This window comes from Canis lupus, chromosome 1, assembly GCF_048164855.1.
Source record: "Canis lupus baileyi chromosome 1, mCanLup2.hap1, whole genome shotgun sequence".
Taxonomy (NCBI): domain Eukaryota; kingdom Metazoa; phylum Chordata; class Mammalia; order Carnivora; family Canidae; genus Canis; species Canis lupus.
The window spans coordinates 116,011,762-116,037,538 of NC_132838.1; the positions used below are offsets into that span (position 1 = coordinate 116,011,762).

The following is a 25,777-nucleotide window of genomic DNA, read 5'->3' on the forward strand; positions in this document are numbered from 1 at the left end:
ACCAACAAATATGTTTATTTTAATTTTATATAAAGAAATACAGGAGGCAGGCAGACCAGAATTGGTACAGCTGTTCCATAAAATTAGTACAGGTATACACTCATTCTGTATTTCTACTCCATCATCCTTAGTACCCAGATACCATTTTCAAACTCCCCATAAAATCACCAAAGCTATAAGCTAAATGTCCACATTTTAGGCAAGGAAACAAAGAAATGCAGAGAGAAAAAAGATATTCTTAGATGTCCTACGTGTACAAGTACCACTTCCATCTTCTTAACCTACAAGAGGGGCTGAGATGATTTTTCAGCCAAGAATTATAACGGAAAACTGGATATTGGGTAGGGAAATAGCAGTCTCTGACAGACTGTCATCAGGTTTCACTGAAAAATAGTAATGTCAATTTATTTTTAGTTTAATTCAAAAGCTGTACATTCAAGTTTTTAGAAATTTCCTAGTAGGAAAATTTATTTTGGCTATCCATTTTTTTTTCATTTCTAAATAATATTCTTGAATTGTGGTAAAAAAATGATAGGAAATAGGAGTTTTTGGACTTTGTTACAATTCACTTCACCCCTCTTCAACAGGCCACTGATTAAATCTACAAAGTTTTGTGGGTTTTTTCGACAGTATGAATTTTCTTTTTTTAGCATATGGGATGAGATGTGAGTAAAAGCTTTCTCATATTCATTACAGCATACAGTGTCCCCTACTTAAATATTCAGGGTCAAGTGTTAATGAAAGATTTCTCAATATTCATTATACTCCTAAGGTCCTCTTCTCATGCAAATTCTCTAAAATCATACTAGTAATAATGATAGCTAATACTTGTGATATGCTATGTTCAAGGCACTGCTCTAAGAACTTTACATGAAACGTCTCACATAATACTTCCAAGAATCTTACAAGGAAGGTATTATTCTTAGGCCTATCTTACAAATGATTAAACGAAAGCAGACATTAATTATGATAAATGTCATGAAGGAAAGTAGCTGGTAGAGTCAAGATAAGGTTGAAAAGGACATATTCTATAGCTAAAAGCCTTGATATACTTACTATATTAACAGAATTATTCTCTATTATAATTTGCTAATGTTTAATAGGTTTCCAGTAATGATAGGTTTTTCTACATGGATTACATTAACAGTATCTTTCCCTCAATAGAATTCACTGATGCTGAATTTTGTGAGGCAAATATGCTCCCATATTCACATTTTAGGAATTCTTTGATGATAATGGATTAGTTCATATATAAACTTGTGAGCTATGACTGAAGTCTATCTCACATTCCTTATATTCAAAAGATTTATCACTGATGTGAATTCTCTGATGTTGAGTTAGTTGTGAACCACGAGTAAAGGCCTTCCCACATTCCTTACATTGATAGGGTTTCTCACCAGTATGAACTCTCTGATGTCGAGAAAGATGTGAGCTCTGAGTAAATGCTTTTCTGCATTCTTTGCATTCATAGGGCTTTTCACCAGTATGAATTCTCTGATGTAGAGTAAGTTGAGAGCCATGACTAAAGGCCTTCCCACATTCCTTGCATCCGTAGGGCTTTTCTCCAGTGTGAATTCGCTGATGTTGGGTAAGCTGTGAACCACGAATAAAGGCCTTCCCACATTCCTTACACTGATATGGTTTCTCACCTGTATGAATTCTCTGATGCTGTATAAGTAGTAAGCCACGGGCAAAGGCCTTCCCACATTCGTTACATACATAGGGTTTCTCACCAGTATGAAGTCTCTGATGTTGTGAAAGATGTGAACTTTGAGTAAAGGCCATTCTACATTCTTTACATTCATATGGTTTCTCACCAGTATGAATTCTCTGATGTTGAGTAAGCTGTGAGCCACGAATAAAAGACTTCCCACATTCCTTACATTCATAGGGTTTCTCACCAGTGTGAATCCTCTCATGTTGAGTCAGTTCTGAGCCACGACTAAAAGTCTTTCCACATTCTTTACACTCATAGGGTTTTTCACCTGTATGAATCCTTTGATGTCGAGTAAGGAGTGAGCCACGATTAAAAGCCTTTCCACATTCCTTACATTGATAGGGTTTCTCCCCAGTATGAATTCTCTGATGTTGAGTAAGTTGTGAACCATGACTAAAGGTCTTTCCACATTCCTTACATTCATAGGGCTTCTCATTGGTATGAATTCTCTGGTGTTGAGTAAGTTGTGAGCCACGGATAAAGGCTTTCCCACATTCTTCACATTTATAGGGCTTTTCACCAGTATGAATCCTCTGATGTTGCATAAGCAATGAGCCACGAATAAATGCTTTTCCACATTCCTTACATTCATATGGCTTTTCCCCATTGTGAATTTTCTGATGTTGAGAAAGCTGTGAACCACAAATAAAAGCTTTCCCACATTCCTTACATTCATAGGGTTTTTCACCGGTGTGAATTCTCTTATGCAGAATAAGTTGTGAGAGCTGAGTAAAGACCTTCCTACATTCTTTACATTCATAGAGTTTCTCACCAGTATGAAGTCTCTGGTGTAGAGTAAGTTGTGAGTTCTGAGTAAAGGCCTTCCCACATTCTTTACATTCATAAGGCTTCTCACCAGTATGGACTTTTTGATGTCGAGTGAGTTGTGAGCTACGAATAAAGGCTTTCCCACATTCTTCACATTTATATGGTTTTTCACCAGTATGAATTCGATGATGTAAAATAAGTTGTGAGCTCTGAGTAAAGGCCTTCCCACATTCTTTGCATGCATAGGGTTTCTCACCAGTATGAAGTCTCTGATGAAGAATGAGCTGTGAATCACGACTAAAGGCCTTCCCACATTGCTTACATTCATATGGTTTTTCACCAGTATGAATACTATGATGTTGAGTTAGGTGTGAGGCTCGTCTAAAGGCCTTCCCGCATTCCTTACATTTGTAGGGTTTCTCAGTAGAGTGACACCTAGGGTGTTGAGACAGGTAAGTATGCTGGTTGAAAATGGACATCTTTTCATATATAATCATCCCTTGCCTGTAATATTTCTCCTGGTTTTCTTGTTTTTCCAATGTGCCTCTGACTTCCAAATAATCTCTGGAACTGGACTCCTCAAAATCACAGTTTTGATGCCTGGCACTCATTTGCCATTGGGATAATTCTGTTTCATAAATGTCTTTTTTTGGAGATAAGTCCTTATTTACACTCCTCGAAGGCAAGTCTGAAAGATAAGAGAACATCAAAAATTCCTGTCGTCATTTCAGGAGAACCCATAGTAGAAAAGACTATACATGAAAATATATACAGATGGTAACTGATTTATGATGGTTCAACTTAAAATTTTTTTTATTTTATGAGTACAAAAGCAACATAAATTCAGTAGAAACTGTACTTCAAATTCTGAATTTTGATAACGTCTGAGCTAGCAATATGCAGTACAATACTATATGACCTTGAGCAGTGGCAGCAAGCTACACCTACCAGTCAGCCACATGTTTATGAGGGTAAACAACTGATATACTTACAACCACTCTGTACACACACAGCCATTGTTTTTTCTGTTTCAGTATAGAATTTAAAAATTTACATGAGGTATTCAATACTTTATTATAAAATAGGCTTTATGTTAGATAATTTTGTTGAACTTTAGCCTAATATAAGTGTTATGAGCATGTTTAAGGCAGGACAGGCTAAGCTATACTTGGTATGTGTATTAAACTTACAAAAATTTTGATGAACAATGGGATTATTAGGACAGGAGTTGTCAGTTGAAGAAAATCTGATATAGGTAACTAATACCCACAAGAAATAACTGGCCTACATCAGTGTTTTCAGGTATTATTTACCATGACCTATAGTAATACTTATGTTTCACATCACAACCTGACCCATACAGTTTCATTAAACAATATCTACCCCGTTTTTTTTTCTATGCTATTCTATCTTCTCTGTCACACACACACATACACACACACAAACAGTCAAATAGTCAAAACCCACTAAACTGATAGTCAAAACCCACTAAACTGATTTCATGCTGCATAGGGCAATATGATGCTGCCTAGGGTTTCAAAAAAATATTAGCACAGAATGATCTTATATGCTAACGTATAAAAACACCAGTGATTAGAGAATAATACAAATCTACTGAGAAAGTAAAAGAAAACATTTTTAAGCCATTGGTTCTCAAACTGGTGGGGATCAAAATCACCCGGGATGTTGGTAAAATTAAAGATGCCCATCTACCACACCAACCAGCTGAATCTAAATCTACTGCATCAGAAAAAGAGTGTGGAGATGTCTAGTTTTAATACTCTCTACAAACTGATCCTGATTCAGATCATGATTTGCTATCTCTGCCGAAAACTTTTAAATAGCTTCTAAATTAAACTTAGAATAAAATCCAAATGTGAAGAAATCTGGACTAAAGTAATTTAAGATTGTTTGCCACAAAGCATACTAAAATCTTCACTGAAGATTCACAAGGTTTCAAATTACTTTCGTAATTTTTCTTTACAATGCCTAGCACTCAATAAAAAATAACCAAGTAAATAATGGTACAGGACTTAACTGAAAAGGAGGAGAATGAAGACAAAAGAAATCTATAATGGTTCAAGCTATGTATCCACCACAGAAGTGATAATACAACACTTCCATCACTTCTAAATACTCTTGTGCTGTCCCTGTGTAGTAAATCTCTCCTAACCTTAAGTGTAGATGCCTGGAAACTACTGATCTGTGAATTTCCCAACACCTCCTTACAAACTGAAACAAAAGTACATCTATACTAAATCTAAGATTAAAATGGAAAAAGGATCATACTTCTCCAATTGCTTTCCCTTTCAATACTGCTTCCTAGGTACTAGCCATGGATATCTTCATTAGTTCTTCCTCTCCTTTTCACCCAAGTTACCTTTTTGAAAACAATATTTTATTTATTTATTCTTGAGTGACAGAAAGAGAGAGAGAGAGAGAGAGAGAGAGAGGCAGAGACACAGGCAGAGGGAGGAGCAGGCTCCATGCAGGGGGCCAAATGTGGGACTCGATCCCAGGACTCCAGGATCATGCCCTGAGCCAAAGGTGGTGCTAATTGCTGAGCCACCCAGGCTGCCCCCTTTTTTACTTATCTTTACTTCAGTTTGATTTCATTATGCCCTGCTTTATGTGTTCTCATACTTATTCTTCTATCCAAGGCAAATACCAGAATAATATCTCCATAATTTCTTGGGCATTGATAAAGGTCAAAGGCATGATGAAAGATTTCTGTAAACTTATGGGATACTAGGGATTTTGGAGAGAAAAAAAAAAAAAACTATTACTGAATATAAGGAAAGGAGTCTTCTGGAGTAATAAAGTTCCAGGAATTCTACTGATACATAGTATGCTGCATGGCAATAAGATCCAGAAAAAGGAACACCAAAAAATCTCATACACTGCTAATGGAAATGTAAAACAGCACAACCATGATGAAAGAGTTTGGTTGTTTTATATAACACTAAACATACACTTAGCATATAATCCAGCATTCATTCTTGTATGTATTTACACTTATGCCCAAACATCTGTACACCAAGGATTATCGCAGCTTTATTCACAATTACTATAATATCAGAAACCCAAAGATATATTCACACTGGTAAAGAAACAGTTAAACTGTATTTGCAGATGACATAAAAAGTTTTAAGGACTCCACTAAAAATCTACTAGAAGTGAAAAATGAATCCAGTAAAGTTGTAGGATAAAAAAAAAATTATACCCAGAAATCAGTAGTGTTTCTATACTGTCATAATAAAGTAGCAGAAAGAGAAGGTAAGACAACAATCCCATTTACAATGGCATTAAAAGAATAAAATACCTAGGAATAAACTTAACCAAACAGGCAAAAGACCTGTACTCTGAAAACTATAAAACATTGATGAAAGAAACTCAAGATGATATAAACAAGTGGGAAAATATTCTGTGTTCATAGATCAGAAGAATAAATGTTAAAGTGTCCATACTACCCAGAGCAATCTACAGATAGATTTAATGTAATCCTTATCAAAATACAAAATTTTTCACAGTACTAGAACAGATAATCCTAAATTTGTACTGTATCACAAAGCATCCCAAATAGCCAGAGCAATCATGAGAAAGACAAATAGAGCTGGAGGTATCACAATTACAGATTTCCAGATATGCTACAAAGCTGTAATAATCAAAAATGAGTATGGTACTGGCACAGACATATCTATCAACAAAGCAAAATAAAGAAACCAGAAGTAAACCTATATTTTTATAGTCAATTAATCTATGGCAAAGAAAGTAAGAATATAATACGGGAAAAGATAGTCTCTTCATCAAATTGCTGGGAAAATTGGACAGCTATATGCAAAAGAATGATACTGGATGGCCTTTTAACACCATATGCAAAAACAAACTCAAAATGGAATAAAGGGCTAAACGTGAGCTCTGAATCCAAAAAAATCCTAGAAGAGAACACAGGCAGTAATTTCTCTGACATTGTCCACACCAACATTTTTTTCTTTTTTAGATATGCCTCCCAAGGCAAAAGAAACAAAAGCAAAAATTAACTTTTGAGGCTATATCAAAATAGGTTTTTCTCAACAAAGGAAACCATTAATACAAAAAGACAACCTACTGAATGGGAGAAGATATTTGCAAATAATATACCCAATAAAAGGTTAATATCCAAAACATATAAATTACTTATATAACTGTGCACAAAAAGCAATATGATTTAAAAAATAGGGAAAGGACTTGAATAGACATTTTTCCAAAAAAGACATACACATGGCCAACAGACACATGAAAAGATGCCCAACACCATTCATCATCAAGAAAATGCAAACCAGGGGATCCCTGGGTGGCGCAGTGGTTTAGCGCCTGCCTTTGGCCCAGGCCGCGATCCTGGAGACCTGGGATCGAATCCCACATCAGGCTCCCGGTGCATGGAGCCTGCTTCTCCCTCCACCTATGTCTCTGCCTCTCTCTCTCTCTATCATAAATAAACAAAAATTTAAAAAAATAAAAAAAATAAAAGAAAATGCAAACCAAAACAGAACAAGCTATCATCATTGCACCTGCTAGGATGCTAAAACCAAAAAGACATGAAATAACAGTGTTGGTAAGCAACCCTCATACCCTGCTGATGGGTATGTAAACTGGTGCAACCACTGTGAAAAACAGTATGGAACTTACTCAAAAGATAAAAATACAGAGTGGGGGAAAATGGCAGCAGAGGAGGAGAACCCTTGGCTCACCTTGTCCCACAAATACAACCAGATAACTATCAAATTATTTTAAGTACCTTTAGATGCTCTACATCTAAAGGTAGAGAAAAGGCCACATCAAAGGAGTCAGAAAGTGTGCAGATGTACCTCGGGAGAGAAATGAATTGTGTCCATTGTTGTGGGGAGGGAGATGCAGTCCCAGAGAAGGGCAAGAGAGACTAGTACACAGGAAGCACAAAGGGAAAACAAATCTCCATAGCAATTGGCTTGAAAAGTGAGAGGCCCAAATTTAAGAGTTCTTGGAACCAGCAGAGATTAATGCTTGGAGTCTAAAAGGTCAGTATGTGTAGCCTTGGAGAGCTTAGAGGGCACTGGGGCTGCTGTTGGAGAAAAGGCAGGGCAAACAGCTGTGTATATACAGCACAGAAATAGCAATCTGAAGAGCACCTGATGCACACAGTGGGGAGGTTAGTTGAAAGGCAGTAATCATAGAGAGCCCCCTCCAGGAACAAAGGAACTAGCAGGTGCTACTCTCCTCCCCCATCCCACAGTATAAACAGAGCCACCTGTGGGAACCAGCAAAGTGATGACACTTGCTACTCAACTTGCTTACACCAAGTCCCAAACTCACCAATCTACAGTGGAACCACTCTTCCAAGGAACACCTGCCTCACTCTCCCTTGGTGGGTTCCCTACGCCCAGAAGACTGGATCAAACCCCTGCCAACGCTACGTCTTCTATCCTGGGAGTTTTGTGAGACCTCAGTCCCAATGACAGTGGTGACAGGTCTCATTTCCCAAGCAGACCAAAGCACACCTAGTTAAAATGCACCCCATTCAAGCCAGGGACCAAACACTACCCACAACAGGTCAAGAGAGCCTTTGCAGATGACTAGCCTGAAGGATATTACAACAAAGCATATGCAGCACATTTTGGAGAAACTCCCTAAAGCACCAGGCCTTGTGGAATAGGGACACTATAGTGCAGGACACAACAGAAACTCTTCTTTGTAAGTCTACTACTCTCAAGAACAGGAGATGTAGCTGAATTTCCTAACACAGAGAAACAGGCATAGAAACATACAAAATTAGAAGACAGAGGAATCTGTTCTAAATGAAAGAACAAGACAAGGCCACAGCCAGAGATCCAAGCAAAACAGACGTAAGTAACATGCTTGATGGAGAATTTAAACTGATGATCATAAGGATACTCAATGGAAATAGCAGAAGAGAGGAACATATCACTGAGACCATTAACAGAGATAAGGAGTAACGTAACAAGAAGGCCTCAATGAATGAAATGAGAAACACAGTTGGTATAATGAACAGAAGGCCAGATGAAGCAGAGGAACAAATTAATGACCTAGATGACAGAATAATGCTAAATAATCAAGCTGAACGAAAGAGAGAAAAAAGAATTATGGAAAATGACAAGAGACTTGGGGAACTCAGTGACTCCATCAAATGTAATAACATTCGCATTATAAGAGTCCAAGAAGAAGAGAGAGAAAAATTTATTGAAGAAATTATAGTTGAAAACTTCCCTAATCTGAGGAAGGAAAGATATAGCCAGATCCAAAAGGCATAGAGAACCCCCAACAAAACCAACAAAAGGAGACCCATACCCACACATACTGTAACTAAAATGGCAAAAGAGTGAAAAAGAAAAAAAAATATCAAAAGCAGCAAGACACAGTTACATACAAAGAAATCCTATAAGTCTAGAAGCAGATTTTTCAGCAGAAATTTTCTAAGTCAGAAAGAAGTGGCATGATATATTCAAATTGCTGAATTGAGAGGAACCTCCAGCTGAGAATACTTTATCCAGGCATACTCAGAATAGGAGATAGAGAGTTTTCTAGACAAAACTAAAAAATATTAAGGGGGAGCTCTTTGGATAGGAAAGACCAAAAACGACAGTATTAAGGTAGGAAACACAAAAGCAGTAAAAATGAATATTTCTGTAAAACTCAGAATGTATGTAGAACATACAAACTGTATGTAGAACATACAGCATTAAAGGATGTAAAATATACACAATGTACCTAAAACGTGAGGAGGAGAGGAGTAAAGGCTGAATTCAAACTTAAAAGACCATCAACTTAATATACACTGCTACATGCAGAAGATGTTATAGACAACCTTAACAGTACCCTGAAACCAAGTCTCTAATAATTATGAAAAGAATAAAAAGAAATTTTAAAAATCACTAAAGAAAACCAGGAAATCATGAAAAAGTGAAAGACCAGAGAAAATCTTCAAAAACACCAAGAAACAATAATAAAATGGCAATAAATACGTATCTATCAACAATCATTTTGAATGTAAATGGACTAAACATTCCAATTAAAAGACAGAGGATGAAAGAATGGATAAAAAACAAACAAAAAAGATCCATCTATATGCCACCTACAAGAGACTTATTTTACATCTAAAGACACCTGGAGTTTGAAATTGAGGAGATGGGGAAAAATTTATCATACAAATGGATGATGCCAAAAGAAAGCTGGAGTAATGGGACACCTGGGGGGCTCAGTGTTTGAGCATCTACCTTTGGCACAGGCATGATCCCGGGATTATGGAATTGAGTCCCACATCAGGCTCCTGCGGAAAGGCTGCTTCTCCCTCTGCTTGGGTCTCTGTCTCTCCCATGAATAAATAAATATATATATATTTTTAAAAAGGAAGATGGAGGGCAGCCCTGGTGGCTTAGCTGTTTAGCGCCACCATCAGCCTAGGGTGTGATCATGGAGACCCACGATCAAGTCTGGTATTGGGCTCCCTGCAAGGAGCCTGCTTCTCCCTCTGCCTCTCTTTCTCTCTGTCTCTAATAAATAAAATCTTAAAAAACAAAAGGAAGATGGAATAGCAATACTTCTATCAGACAAAATAGACTTTAAAACAAAGACTATAGGGGGCAGGGCAAGATGGTGGAAGAGTAGGGGGTTCAACTCACTTGGTCCTGCCAACTTACCTAGATAACTTTCAAATTATCTGAACACCTACAAATTCGACCTGAGATTTAAAGAGAGAACAGCTGGAATGCTATAGAGAGAAGGGTTTTTGCTTCTAGCAAGGTAGGAAGGCAGAAAAAAATAAAAAAGAATCAAGTGGGGGAGGGGCACCACAAGGAGCCCGGCTAAAGCTGGACGTAGAAAGCCTCAGATACAGGAAAGCCCAGCCTTGGAGATGCGGGAACTTCAAAAATCCACACCACATTTTTCCTGGATGGAAAAGTGCTTAGCAGGGAAACCGGGCAGAATCACAGGAGGGGCAATGAAGCCTACAGTCTCCTGGAGTCACTAATAGAGGAAGTGCACCCAGGGGAAAGTGCACCAAAAACTTTGGACTGATCTCTGTAAAGGGCTGGAATAGTGCGGCATTTGGGAGAAGCAAGTTGGTTAGGCAGGCCAGCTCCAGATGGAGGCATCTATGCCATGCTTCCTTTGGGAGCTGCGCACCCCCGGGAGCCTGATTGCAGCAGCTCAGGGCTCTGGATTTTTCACTTTAGTGGCCCTTTTGCTTTATTTTGTTCTGATCTTTGTTTTCATTTTCTGGTCTCTGACCTTGTTAGAATCATCTAGGGTGAAATTTACTTAGGTAATGGTTGCTACTATTGACTCAGCCCGCTAATACAGCCACTCTACACAGAAAAATGACTAAAAGGAAGAACTCACCACAAAAGAAAGAAGCAGAAAACAATACTCTCTGCCACAGAGTAACAGAATATGGATTACAATTCAATGTCAGAAAGCCTATATAGAAGCACAATTACAAAGCTACTGGTGGCTCTGGAAAAAAAGCATAAAGGATTCAAAGGACTTCATGACTGCAGAATCTAGATCTAATCAGGCCAAAATTAAAATTCAATTAAATGAGATGCAATCCAAACTGGAGGCCCTAACAATGAGGGTTAATAAGGTAGAAGAAAGAGTGAGCAACATAGAAGACAAGTGGGTGGCAAGGAAGGAAGCTGAGGAAAAAAGAGAAAAACAATTAAAAGACCATGAGGAAAGGTTAAAGGAAATAAATGATAGCCTCAGAAGGGAGAATCTAGGTACAACTGGGGTTCCAGAAAGCACTGAGAGGGCCAGAGGGCCATAGAGCATATTTGAACAAATCATAGCTGAGAACTTCCCTAATTTGGGGAGGGAAACAGGGATTCAGATTCAGGAGGTAGAGAGGTTCCCCCCCAAATCAATAAAAAACGTTCAACACCTCGACTTTTAATAGTGAAACTGCAAATTCCAAAATAAAGAGCAAATCCTTAAAGCAGTGAGAGACAAGAGATTCCTAAATTTTATGGGGAGAATATTAGATTAACAGGAGACCTCTCCGCAGAGACCTGGCAGGCCAGAAAGGGCTGGCAGGATATATTCAGGGTCCTAAATGAGAAGAATATGCAGCCAAGAATACTTTATCCTGCAAGGCTCTCATTCAGAATAGAAGAAGGGATAAAGAGCTTTTAAGAGAGGCAGAAACTGAAAGAATATGTGATCACCAAACCAGCTCTGCAAGAAATATTAAGGGGGACCCTGTAAAAGAAAGAGGAAGCCCAAAGAAATAGCCCACAAAAACAGGGACTGAATAGGTTTTATGATGATGCTAAACTCATATCTTTCAATAGTTACTCTGAACGTGAATGGGCTAAATGATCCCATCAAAAGACATAGGGTTCTCTCTAACTCTATGTCTATCATAAATAAATAAAAATAAATCTTTAAAAAAAAAAGGGTGGGGGGATCCCTGGGTGGCTTAGCGGTTTGGTGCCTGCCTTTGGCCCAGGGCGCGATCCTGGAGTCCCGGGATCAAGTCCCACATCAGGCCCCCAGCATGGAGCCTGCTTCTCCCTCCTCCTGTCTCTCTCTCTCTCTCTCTCTCTCTCTCTCTGTCTATCATAAATAAATGAATAAAAATAAATCTTAAAAAAAAAGACACAGGGTTTCAGACCAGATTAAAAAGCAAGACCCACCTATTTGCTGTCTACAAGATATTCATTTTATTTTATTTTATTTTTTTAACTTTTTTTTTTTTTTATGATAGTCACACACAGAGAGAGAGAGAGAGAGAGAGAGAGGCAGAGACACAGGCAGAGGGAGAAGCAGGCTCCATGCACCAGGAGCCCGATGTGGGATTCGATCCCGGGTCTCCAGGATTGCACCCTGGGCCAAAGGCAGGCGCCAAACCGCTGTGCCACCCAGGGATCCCCAAGATATTCATTTTAGACCTAAGGACACCTCCAGCCTGAAAATGAAAGGTTGGAGAACCATTTACTATTCAAATGGTCCTCAAAAGAAAGCTGGGGTAGCAATCCTCATATAAGATAAAGTTTATCCCATGGACTGTATGTAATAAGAGATGAAAAGGGACACTGTATCATACTTAAAGGGTCTATCCAACAAGAAGACCTAACAATCATGAATATTTATGCCCCTAATGTGGGAGCTGCCAAATATATCAATCAATTAACAACCAAAGTAAAGACATACTTAGATAATAATACACTAATAGTAGGACACTTCAACACGGCACTTTTCTGCAAATGACAGATGTTCTAAGCACAACATCACCAAAGAAACAAGGGCTTTAAATGATACATTGGACCAGATGATTTCACAGATGTATACAGAACTTTCCATCTGAACACAACTGAATACACGTTCTTCTCAAGGGCACATAGAACTTTCTTCAGAATAGACCATAAACTAGGTCACAAATTAGGTCTCAACTGACACCAAGAGATTGGGATTATCCCCTGCATATTTTCAGACCACAATGCTTTGAAACTAGGACTCAATCACAAGAAGAAATTTGGAAGAAACTCAAACATGTGGAGGTTAATGAGCATCCTACTAAAAGATGAATGGGTCAACCAGGAAATTAAAGAAGAATTAAAAAGATTCATGGAAACTAATGAAAATGAAGATACAACTGTTCAAAATCTTTAGGATATAGCAAAAGCAGTCCTAGGAGGTAAATACATCAGAATACAAGAATTTCTCAAAAAATTGGGAAAAACTCAATTACACAAGTTAACCTCTCACCTAAAGGAACTGCAGAAAGAACAGCAAATAAAACCTACATCAAGCAGAAGAAGAGAGATAATAAAGATTCAAACAGAACTCAATGAAATAGAGACCAGAAGAACTGTAGAACAGATCAACAAAACTAGGAGTTGGTTCTTTGAAAGAATTAATAAGATAGATAAACCATTAGCCAGCATTATTAAAAAGAAAAGAGGAAAGACTCAAATTAATGAAATCATGAATGAAAAAAATAATCATGAATGGAAGAGATCACAACCAATACCAAGGAAATACAAACTATTTAAAAAACGTATTATGAACAGCTACACGTCAATAAATTAGGCGATCTAGAAGAAATGGATGCATTTCTGGAAAACCACAAATTACCAAAACTGGAACAGGAAGAAATATAAAACCTGAACAGATGAATAACCAGGGAGGAAATTGAAACAGTTATCAAAAACGTCCAAAGACACAAAAGTCCATGACCAGATGGCTTCCCAGGGGAATTCTATCAAACGTTTAAAGAAGAAATAATACCTATTCTACTAAAGCTGTTTCAAATGATAGAAAGGGACGGAATACGTCCAAACTCGTTCTATGAGGCCAGCATCACCTTAATTCCAAAACCAGATAAAGACCCCACCAAAAAGGAGAATTATAGACCAATATCCCTGAGGAACACATATGCAAAAATTCTCAAAAAGATACTAGCAAATAGGATCCAACAATACATTAAGAAGATTATTCACCATGACCAAGTGGGATTTATCCCCAGGATGCAACGGTGGTTCAAAACTTGTAAAACAATCAACGTGATAGACCACATCAATGAGAGAAAAAACAAGAATCATATGATCCTCTCAATAGATGCAGAGAAAGCATTTGACAAAATACAGCATCCATTCCTGATCAAAACTCTTGAGAGTGTAGGGATAGTGGGAACATTCCTCAACATCTGAAAAGCCATCTATGAAAAGCCCACAGCAAATATCATTCTCAATGGGGAAACACTGGGACCCTTTCCCCTAAGATCAGGAATACGACAGGGATGTCCACTCTCGCCAATGCTATCACAACAGTACTAGAAGTCCTAATCTCAGCAATCAGGCAACAAAAACAAATAAAAGGCATTCAAACCGGCAAAGAAGTCAAAATCTCCCTCTTCACATATGACATGATACTGTAGATAGAAAACCCAAAAGACTTCCACCCCAAAATTGCTAGAACTCCTACAGCCTTTCGGCAATGTGGCAGGATAGAAAATCAATGCCCAGAAATCAGTGGCATTTCTATACACTAACAATGCGACTGAAGAAAGAGAAATTAAGAAAAAAAAAAAAAAGAAATTAAGGAGTCAATCCATTTACAATTGCACCCAAAAGCATAAGATACCTAGGAATAAACTTGACCAAAGAGGTAAGGGATCTATACCCTAAAAGAAAAAAAGAACACCTCTGAAAGAAATTGAGGAAGACACAAAGAGATGGAAAAATATTCCATGCTCATGGATTGGAAGAATTAATATTGTGAAAATGTCTAGGCTACCCAGGGCAATTTACATGTTCAATGCAATCCCTATCAAAATACCATGGACTTTCTTCAGAGAGTTGGAACAAATCATCTTAAGCTTTGTGTGGAATCAGAAAAGACCCCGAATAGCCAGGGGAATATTGAAAAAGAAAACCAGAGCTGGGGGCTTCACAATGCCGGATTTCAAGATGTACTACAAAGCTGTGATCATCAAGACAGTGTGGTACTGGCACAAAATCAGACACATGGATCAATGGAACAGACTAGAGAATCCAGAAATGGATCCTCAACTCTATGGTCATCTAATATTCGACAAAGGAGGAAAGACTATCCACTGGAAAAAAGACAGTCTCTTCAATAAATGGTGCTGGGAAAATTGGACAACCATGTGCAGAAGAATAAAACAGGACCATTCTCTTACACCACACACAAAGATAAACTCAAAGTGGATGAAAGATCTAAATGTGAGACAAGATTCCATAAAAATCCTAGAGGAGAACACACCCTTTCTGAACTTGGCCACAGCAACTTCTTGCAAGGTACATCTATAAAAGCAAGGGAAACAAAAGCAAAAATGAACTACTGGGACTTAATCAAGATAAAAAGCTTCTATACAGCAAAAGAAACAGTCAACAAAACTAAAAGACAACCTACAGAATGGGAGAAGATATTTGCAAATGACATATCAGATAAAGGGCTAGTATCCAAGATCTATAAAGAACTTATTAAACTCAACAGCAAAGAAACAATCCAATCATGAAATGGGCAAAAGACATGAACAGAAATTTCAGAGGAAGACATAGACATGGCCAATAAGCACATGAGAAAATGCTCCACATCACTAGCCATCAGGGAAATACAAATTTAAAAACCTGCAATGAGATACCACCTCACACCAGTGAGAATGGTGAAAATTAACAAGACAGGAAACAACAAATGGAGAGGATGTGGAGAAAGGGGAACCCTCTTACACTATTGGTGGGAATGTGAACTGGTGAAGCCACTCTGGAAAACGGTGTGGAGGTTCCCCTGACAGTTAAAAATAGAGCTACCCTACCATCCAGCAATTGTACTACTGGGGATTTACCCCAAAGATACAGATACAGTGGAGTACCGAGACACCTGCACCCCAATGCTTATAGTAGCAATATCTACTATAGCCAAGGTGTGGAAGGAGCCTTGGTGTCCATCGAAAGATGAATGGATAAAGAAGATGTGGTCTATGTATACAGTGGAATATTACTCAGCCATTAGAAAGGACAAATACCCATTATTTGCTTCGATGTGCATGGAACTGAAGGGTAGTATGCTGAGTGAAGTTAAGTGAATCAGAGAAGGACAATCATTATATGGTTTCACTCATAAGGGGAATATGAAAAATAGTGAAAGGGATTATAGGGAAAAGGAGAGAAAATGAGTGGGAAAAATCAGAGAGGGTGACAAAATATGAGAGACTCCTAACTCTAAGAAATGAACAGGGGTAATGGAAGGGGAGGTGGGCAGAGGGATTGGGTGACTGGGTGATGGGCACTGAGGGGGGCACTTCACGGGATGAGCACTGGATGTTATAGTATATGTTGGCAAATTGAACTCCAATAAAAAAATACAGAAAAAAATTTAAAAAGTAAGTAAAACAAAGACTGTAATAACAAAGGAGGACACTATATAATAGTAGAGGGGACAAGAAGAGTTTTAAATATACATGTACCAAACACAGGAGCACCCAAATACATTAAACAATTAGTAATAAACATAAGGAAAAAATAAACAGAAAGAAGCTAATCAATAATAATACACTAATAGAAGAAGACTTTAACACAGTACTTACATCAATGGACATATCACCCAAACTGAAAATCAACAAGGAAACAATGGCTTTGAAAATACACTGGACTAGATGGATTTAAATATTTTATTTATTTATTTGTTTGTGTGTTTATTTATTCATGAGAGACAGAGAGACACACACAGAGGGAGAGGCAGCAACACAGGCAAAGGGAGAAGCAGGCTCCATGCAGGGAGCCCAACATAGGACTTGATCCTGGGTCTCCAGGATCAGGTCCTGGGCTGAAGGCAGCGCTAAACCACTGAGCTACCTGGGCTGCCCTGGAGTAGATGGATTTAACAGATACATTCAAAACATTCCATCCTAAAATAGCAGAATACACATTCTTTTCAAGTGCACAAGAAACATGCTCCAGAACAGATCACATATCACATAGTACCACAAGAATAAACCTAAGCAAAGAGGTCAAACACCTGTACTCTGAAAACTATAAAATACTGATGAAAGAAACTGGCGACTCAAAGAAATGGAAAGATATTCCATGCTCATGGATTGAAAGAACAAATATTGTTAAAAATGTCTATACTACCCAAAGCAATCTAAACTGTTAATGCAATTCCTATCAAAATACCAAAAGCATTTTTCAGAGAACTAGAGCAGATAATCCTAAAATTTGTATGGAACCACAAAAGATCCTGAATAGCCCCTAAATAGCCAAAGCAACCCTGAGAGAGAAAAGCAAAGCTGGAGGCATCACCATTCCAAAATTCAAGTTCTATTACAAAGCTACAGTAATCAAAACAGTATGCAGCAATCAAAACAGACACACAGGGGATCCCTGGGTGGCGCAGCGGTTTGGTGCCTGCCTTTGGCCCAGGATGCGATCCTGGAGACCCGGGATCGAGTCCCACATTGGGCTCCTGGTGCATGGAGCCTGCTTCTCCCTCTGCCTGTGTCTCTGCGTCTCTCTCTCTCTCTGTGACTATCATAAATAAATAAAAAAAAATTTTTTTAAAAAACAGACACACAGATCAATAGAATAGAACAGATAATATATAAATAAACCCACAATTATATGGTCAATCAATCTCTGACAAAGCAGGAAAGAATATCTAATATGAAAAAGACAGTCTCTTCAACGAATGGTGTGGGGAAAACTGGACAGCTGCATCCAAAAGAATGAAACTGGACCACTTTCTTATACCATATGCAAAAATAAATTCAAAAGGATTAAAGATCTAAATGTGAGACCTAAAACCATTAAAATCCTAGAAAAGAGCACAAGCAGTAATTTTTTTGACACTGGCTGTAGCAACTTTCTTCTAGATGAGTCCTCTGTGGCAAGAAGAAGCAAATGCAAAATGAACTATTAGGACCTCATCAAAATAAAAAGCTTCTGCACAGCAAAGGAATCGATTACAAAACTAAAAAGCAGCCTCTGGAATGGGAGAAGATATTTGCAAATGATATATCCAATAAAGGGTTAGTATCCAAAATATGTTAAGAATTTATATAGTTCAATAGCCCAAAACTAAATAATCCAATTAAAAAATGGGCAGAAGACATGAACAGACATTTCTCCAAAGACACAGAGATGGCCAACAGACACAGGAAAAGGTACTCAACATCACTTAACATAAGGGAAATGCAAACCAAAACCATAATAAGATATCACCTACCATTTGTCAGAATGGCTGAAAACAACAACACAAGAAACAATAGGTGTTGGCGAGGACGTGTAGAAAAAGGAATCCTTGTCCGCTGTTGGTAGGAATGCAAACTGGTACAGCCACTGTGTAAAACAGTATGGAAATTCCTCAAAAAATTAAAAATAGAACTACCTTATGATCCAGAAATCCCACTACTGTGTGTCTACCCAAACAATATAAAAACACTAATTAAAAGGGACATATGCACCCAATTATAGCAGCATTATTTACAATAGCCAAGATATGGAAGCAGCTATGTCCATCAAAAAGTGAATGAATAAAGAGGTGATATATATACACATATATATATGTATACACACATATACACACACGTATATAAACATATATATAATAGAATGTCATGCAGCCATTAAAGGAGGAGACTGTGGCATTTGCAACAATCTCGATGCATGGAATCCTAAGAAAAAAATTAATAAACAAAAAAAACCAGAATCAGGCCTATATATACAGAGAACAAACTGATGGTTACCAGAGGTGAGGAAGTGAAGGGTTGGGCAACCTAGGTGAAGGTGAATGGAAGACACAGGCTTCCAGTTAATGGAATAAGTCATGTGACTCAAAAGTACAACATAAGGAATATATTAATGATATCTGTGATAGGGATGAATCAGCTCCCAACTTGTGATGAACAGCATAACATATAAAGTTGTCATATCACTATGTTGTACACCTGAAACTGATAGAACATTGTGCATCAATTATATGCAAATTTAAAAAACTGGAAACCCAGATGTCCCTCAAAAGCGAATAAATCAACAAACTTTGAAATTTCCATACAATGGAACACTACTCAGAAATAAAAAGTACTCTCACATGGAATAGTATGGATAAATCTCAAATATATTTTAGTAAGTGAAAAAAGCCAGACCTGAAAGGGTATATATATTTATTCCATTTATATAATATTGTGGAAAAGACAGAATTGTAGGGATAGAAAATAGGTCACTGGTTGTCATAAGGGACATCATGAGGCATATTTTTTTTTAAAGATTTATTTTAGAGAGAGAGCATGAGCTGTGGGAGGAGCAGAGGGAAAAGGAAAGGCAGAGAATCTCAAGTAGGCTATGCATGGACTGCAGAGCCCCACGCAGGGCCTGATCTCATGACCCTGAGATGACTGAGGTTTTTGGTTTTGCCAAAAGTTGGACGCCTGACTGAGCTGCATAGTCACCCCCAGCATGAGGAAATTTGAGGTTGTATGTTATGACTGTGACAGTAAATGGTGAATCAGATTTCCTGAAGAACACCAATACGTATTGAATAAAACATGAGAAACAACCTCCTAAAAGTATGCCAAGCTTAAAAGAAAGTAAAGAAGATCCAAATCCACAGAGTCTACAATGAAGAACCAGAAACTAGAAAGGTAAGCATACTTTGAAGCCACAGCTACCTTGGGACATTTGCTGTCCCCAATTGCCTACATATGAAACTTAATAGTCTAAAAAATCTGAGATAGGGCCTTGGATTGACAATGTCAAATTAGTAATAAACCTCTTGAAAATTGTAACCATCCAGTCTCCAATTCAAATGGATGGAGAAAAATTCCCTGGCTTCAAAGGAAAATGACAAGGAAATCTTAGCTTTAGCCACTTAATATTGATTTTTATTCTGAGATGGGGAGCCACTGGAGGGTTGTGAGAATCAGCATGACAATATGGCTTTTGTTTAAATATGAATCATTCTGGTTGTTTAAACAACAAGATAATTGGGTGCCTGCATGGCTCAGTCAGTTGGTCAGCCATCTCTCGGTTCTGGCTCAGGTCATGGTCCTTTGGGTTGTGGGACTGAGACCTAAGTCGGGCTCCTCAGTGAGTAGTCTGCTTGGGGATCATCTCCCCCTGCCCTTCCCCTCACTCACACTTTCTTCTCACTCTCTCAAGTAAATTTTTAAAAATCTTTAAAAAGAACAGAAAGTCAATGGGAAAATACAGAAGCTGGGTGCATAGAAGCTAAGCGGCTATAGCAATAATCCACATGTCTTGGACCAGATGATTCTGGAGGATGGGGTAGAGAAAGTGAGATGTCATTAGATTCTGGATATATTTTGAAAGTGATGAAGAGGATCTGATGATCAATTGGGCACGTACTATGACAGAAGTCAAAGAAAACTCGTGTTTTTGTTTGAGCATCCAGAACAGCAGAAATGTGATTTACTTCTCATTGTAGTAGGAGCAGGTTTGAGAGAGAATATCAAGATTGGTTTTGAACTATTAGATATTGTAAAGAAGATGTTGAGTAGGAAGGCATATGTACAAGTATGGAGTTCTGGAGAGATATTTATATTAGAAATATAAATTTGAGAATTATCATTAAGTAGATGAAATTTAAAGCTATGGGATTTGATGAGATCACCCAGGGAAAGTCTTTGGATATAAAAGATAATGAGAAGGAAAGAGAAGAAAAGAAAAAAAGAAGTTTGAGGATTGAGACCTGGGACACTTGAAGGTCAGGTAGATGAGAAGTAACCAGCTAAGGAGACTAAAAGGAGTAGCCAATGAGGAAAGAAAAAAATTAGAAGTGTGTGGAATCCTAGAAGCCAAGTGAAGAAAATGTTTTAAATAGGAATAATCAATTTTGTCAAATGTTGAGCGAGAATGTAAATGGTGACTTCTAATTTAACAAAGGCTTTAACAATATAGAGATTACTACTGATTTTCACAAGATAGTTTTGGTGGAATAATGGGAATAAGTTCTGACTGACACAGTTTTAAGGGATGACCTAGAGATACGGAGCATGGAAAATTCTTTTGAGTTTTGTTATAAGAAGTAGCAGAGAGGGATCCCTGGGTGGCTCAGGGGTTTAGTGCCTGCCTTCGGCCCAGGGCATGATCCTGGAGTCCCGGGATCGAGTCCCACATCGGGCTCCCTGCATGAAGCCTGCTTCTCCCTCTGCCTGTGTCTCTGCCTCTTTCTGTGTCCCTCATGAATAAATAAATAAAATCTTTTAAAAAAAAGTAGCAGAGAAATGAGATCATATCAAGAGGAAAAATATATATGTTGAGATATATTTCTGCTGTTTATCCATTAAAGATCGAGAAATTACATGTTTGTGTAGATGAAAATGATTATAACATATACTGACATGCTAATGTTGCAAGAGACTAACAGAGAACACTGCTCCAACAATGTCCATAAAGATATGAGAAGTGAGTGCCACTTAGTACAAAAGTGGAGGTATTAGCCTTAGATAAAAGCACATAAAGTTTATCTATCATAATAGGAAAAGAGGCAATGAGTATAGAGCGGGGAGATAGATCAATGAGGAAGCAGAAGCTTGTAGAAATTCTCCTCTGATTACTTCTGTTACCTTAGTGAAATCAGCTAAGGGCAATAATCTTAAAGTCAGGCAAGAGATATAAGAAGTCATGATTATGCAAGTGACAATTTAGCTCTGAAGTAAATAAACAAGAACTGATAGACATAGAAAAAGGAACTAGTAAATCCAAAATCATAGTAGAGAACTGTGATATTGTGAAACAATAAGAAATAACATATTTGGTCTTTATTTCTGATTTCTGGCACAAAGCTCCTAAAACTCTCAGAATTCTCTGAGTAATAAAGGTAAAAGCAATGTCTTCTGTTATTTGTTATAAGTCCCTTTCAAAAAAAAAAAAAAAAAAAAAAAAGTCCCTTTCAACCACACCTGAGCTTACACTAAGGAAGTGACTTTTGGAAAGCCCATAAGGATGGTGGGCTGGTTGCCACAGGAACTAACCCTGTTTTAGGTGGGTTGGAAATTTCAGCCATCTCCCCACCTATGGAAGGCAGAGAGGCTGGACACTGAATATGTTACAAATGCCCAGTGATTTCATCAATCATGCCTACATAATGAAGCCTCCGTGAAAAACCCTAATTGAGGTTCAGAGAGCTTCTGGTTAATAAACACAAGTGTTGGAGGGTGGTGTGCCAGGAGACAGCATGGAAGCTCCATATCCCTTCTCCATACATTGCTAAAGTGTACGTCCTGACAGGTTTTGGATTTTGTTTGTAATGTGAGTGCCTGACTTAAGCTTTGATTGCTGATGCATCCACTTCAAAGAGGCATCCATTTCAAAGATGACTAGCTCAAATATATTACAAGTCATAGTCGATAAAGAGCCATGCTGCCTCTCCTACTGAGACTCCTAAAGAGCTTGGTTGATTTAGCAACTAACCATTTGGACCACTTGTTGTTTTCTCTTGCCACCCTTTACGCCCTCACTTTTACTTTAAATTCAACAATCAAGAGCCCAGAAACCATAGGCCCTCACTCTCAACACCAATAGAAGCAGAAACCTAGGCTTGTGCACTCTCTCTACCCATGACATGACTATGTATCCCATGGTATACTGTGTAATTTTCAGGCTTTCTAAGTCATAAATCTTTACTTTTTCAAGATTTCAAGATGGTTATTGCTAAAGGGCATCTTGCAATCATAATAAAGAGCCACAAGACCAGGTCCAGCCATACACCAGTGGTTACTGAGGCAGACACCAGCATAAAAACATTTGCATTTAAAAAAAAAAAACATTTACATTGTGCATCTCTTCCATTTGGCTGTTCCTGAGTTGTATATTTTGTAATAAACTGATAAATGTTTCTCTTAAGTTCTCTGAGCCATTCTAGCAAATTATTAAACCTGAAGAGGTGTTGTGGGGTTTCTAATTTACAGCCAGTCGTAGATAGAGGTGACAGCTTGTGACTTACAACTGGCCTCTGAGGTAAGAGGCAGTCCTGTAGGACTGAGCCCTTCCTTAACCAGTGGAGTCTGTTCTAACTTTGGGTAATTAGTGTCAGAATTAAGTTAAATTGTAGGACACCATGTTGGTGTCTACCAAGAACTAGAGAACTGCTTGGTGTGGGAAAATCCACATAACTGGTTTCAGAAGTGTTGTGTGAGTAAAAGGAAATAGTTTTTTTCTTTTCCTTTTTAGGACAGTAATATAAACAAATTGGGAAGACAGAAGCATAATTAATAAGATAGGCAGACAGATAAAGCTAATAACATGTTCACATTATAACAAAATTAGAAATTGCAAAAACAAAGAAAACCAATATATAATCCTACAATTAACTAATTAAGATACTCCTATATAATGTTTGTCATAAAAGGAATTAAAAATTAAACAATATTTAGAACTAAATTCCAAGACTAACTTAGTGTGAAACCCTGAGATTCGGTTTATATATGCATAGAAAACTTAAATGCTTTAAATGCCTTTATTTAAAAACAAGAAATAATTAAAAACAAAAGAATTAAGATTTCATCAAGAAGAGGGAGGCATAAACAAAACAAAACAAAAATTAGCTAGCTAAAAATGAGAAAGTGAGTAAATCAGAATTTAGAAAGAACAGAAATGGATAAAAATCTATTCGTTTTCTTGAAATCAAATAAATGATACAAAAATATGACATGTTGGGGGAAAAAATCAGATTGGGCACAAATCCAAAATATTGAAAAGGAAAAAGAACAATATTAATCCCAAAAATAAAAAAGTGCTTATGAAAAAAACCTATACATAATTCAACAGTAAATTAGAAAAACTAGATGAAATGTATTAGAAAATAATAAAAATATGATCCATGAAAAAATCTGAGAATACATCAATAACCACATAAGAATTTTAAACTTGTTTTTTTTTCAGATTTTATTTATTTATTCATGACAGACACACACAGAGAGAGAGAGAGGCAGAGACAAAGGCAGAGGGAGAATCAGGCTCCATATAGGGAGCCCAACATGGGACTCGATCCTGGGTCTCCAGGATCACACCCTGGGCTGAAGGCAGCGCTAAATCACTGAGCCACCCGGGCTGCCCAAGAATTTTAAATTTGAGTTAAATCTTTATGCTCCTAAGTTAAGGCCACTGATATCATTGATTGATGGTATTACTGACAAGATTAACCAAACCATTAAAGAATACACAATTCTTTTTTTTTTTCACAATTCTAATCATATATAATTGTTGTTGAACATAGAAAAGTTTGGAAATCCACCCAAGTCATTTACATAAACTAAAATAACAAACTTAAACAATGAGAAGAACTCATAAAAATTAAGTCAATTTCATGAACCAAATTAGGTAAAATTTAAAAATAAACATTAGCAATGTAGAATCTAGCTCTGTATTTAAGGACTAATAATATATCATGATTAAATAAGGTTTATCCTACAAATGCAGGAGTAATTCAACATCAGAAAATCTACTTGAGGGGCCTGGGTGGCTCAGTTAGTTAAGCATCTGCCTTCGGCTCAGGTCATGATCCCAGGGTCCTAGGATTGAGCCCTGCATCAGGCTCTCTACTCAGCGGGGAGTTGGCTTCTCCATCTCCCTCTGCCTTGTGCTCACTCCTTCTTTCTATCTCAAATATATAAAATCTTAAAAAAAAAAATTCCTGTATTAAAAACTCTCTAGAACCAGACTGGTTCCTTTTTAACCTAATTAATTAAGAGTATTTACCAAAAACCTATAGAAACATATTTAGTAAGCAAACATTAGTACTTCCAAGAAAGTCTGAAAAAAGGTAAGAATTGTTTTAAAATTGTGAAATATCAAATACTCATCTCCTACTGCTTATAGTTTTTAAAAACTAGTACAAATAGAAAAGGAAGAAATAAGACTTACATAAAACTCAAAATTATCTACCTAGAAATCCAATATTACCCACTGGAAAATTATTGGATATTTCTGTAAGATTATTATCATTTTACAGAAATCAACACTTTATTATCCGTATGTGTGTGTATTGTGCATGTGTGTATATATAGCTTTATTAAACATTTAGAAAATCCATACAACAAAATATTCCTATGCATAATATCAACATTTATAAAGTACTGAGAAAATTACTTAACAAGAAATTCAAAAGACCTTTTAAGAAAAAACAATGAAATTTACAGGACATAAAAAGTAGATATAGCATGTTTAAAGACAGAAGGATCCACAATTATAAATATGTGAATGGTGCATCAGGTTTCCTGAAAAACACCTTAAAATACTGGGTAACATCTGACATACATTAAGAAGTATATCATGCTTAAAAAAAAAGTAAAGAGGATCCAACGGAGGCACAATTAAGTGAGAAACTAGAGGTAAACATGCCCTGAAGTCACAGCTATCCTCGTGACATTTGTTAGCTTTAATTGCCAAACGGTTTGTATCTATCTTAAAGGCCTGATATAATCCAAGAGACGAAGCTATGGACCCAGAAAATGTCAGCGATTAGCACGAACCTCTTCATAAAAACAGAACTAAAAAAGGCTTATAGTTCAAGGGGGGGAAAAAGCCATGTGACCTCAAAGGAAATGACAAAAAAATACTTCAGTCTTTGCCTAGACTCTCAATGAAAAGGAAGAAAAAAATGACAATTCATCATCACACAGGAGCCCACCTGAATGTAAGAAGCTGCAGAATTAGACCTGTTCTCTACAATTGCTAAATGTTGAATGATATATACATGTATATAATATAAATGCTTGAAATATATGAAAATGTAAAATATAAAGTCAAAACCATGAGAAAAGAACTGAATAGAAGT

At 37.3% G+C, this 25,777-nt stretch overlaps 1 protein-coding gene across 6 annotated transcripts in view; it reads right to left on the reverse strand.

The window, feature by feature from the left end:
* The window catches only part of LOC140638397 (uncharacterized), a 52,855-nt gene continuing 27,078 nt past the window's right edge, over positions 1–25,777 (reverse strand). For 5 of the 6 annotated variants that reach the window (XM_072835923.1, XM_072835684.1, XM_072835851.1 and 2 more), the window contains one exon: positions 1–3,173. In XM_072835923.1, the coding sequence (XP_072692024.1) occupies positions 1,246–3,096 (1,851 nt within the window). In that variant the 5' untranslated portion in view covers positions 3,097–3,173 and the 3' untranslated portion in view covers positions 1–1,245. Of the gene's footprint in view, positions 3,174–18,208; positions 18,319–25,777 lie in introns of those variants that run through there. The other variant, XM_072836086.1, reaches the window with a different exon arrangement.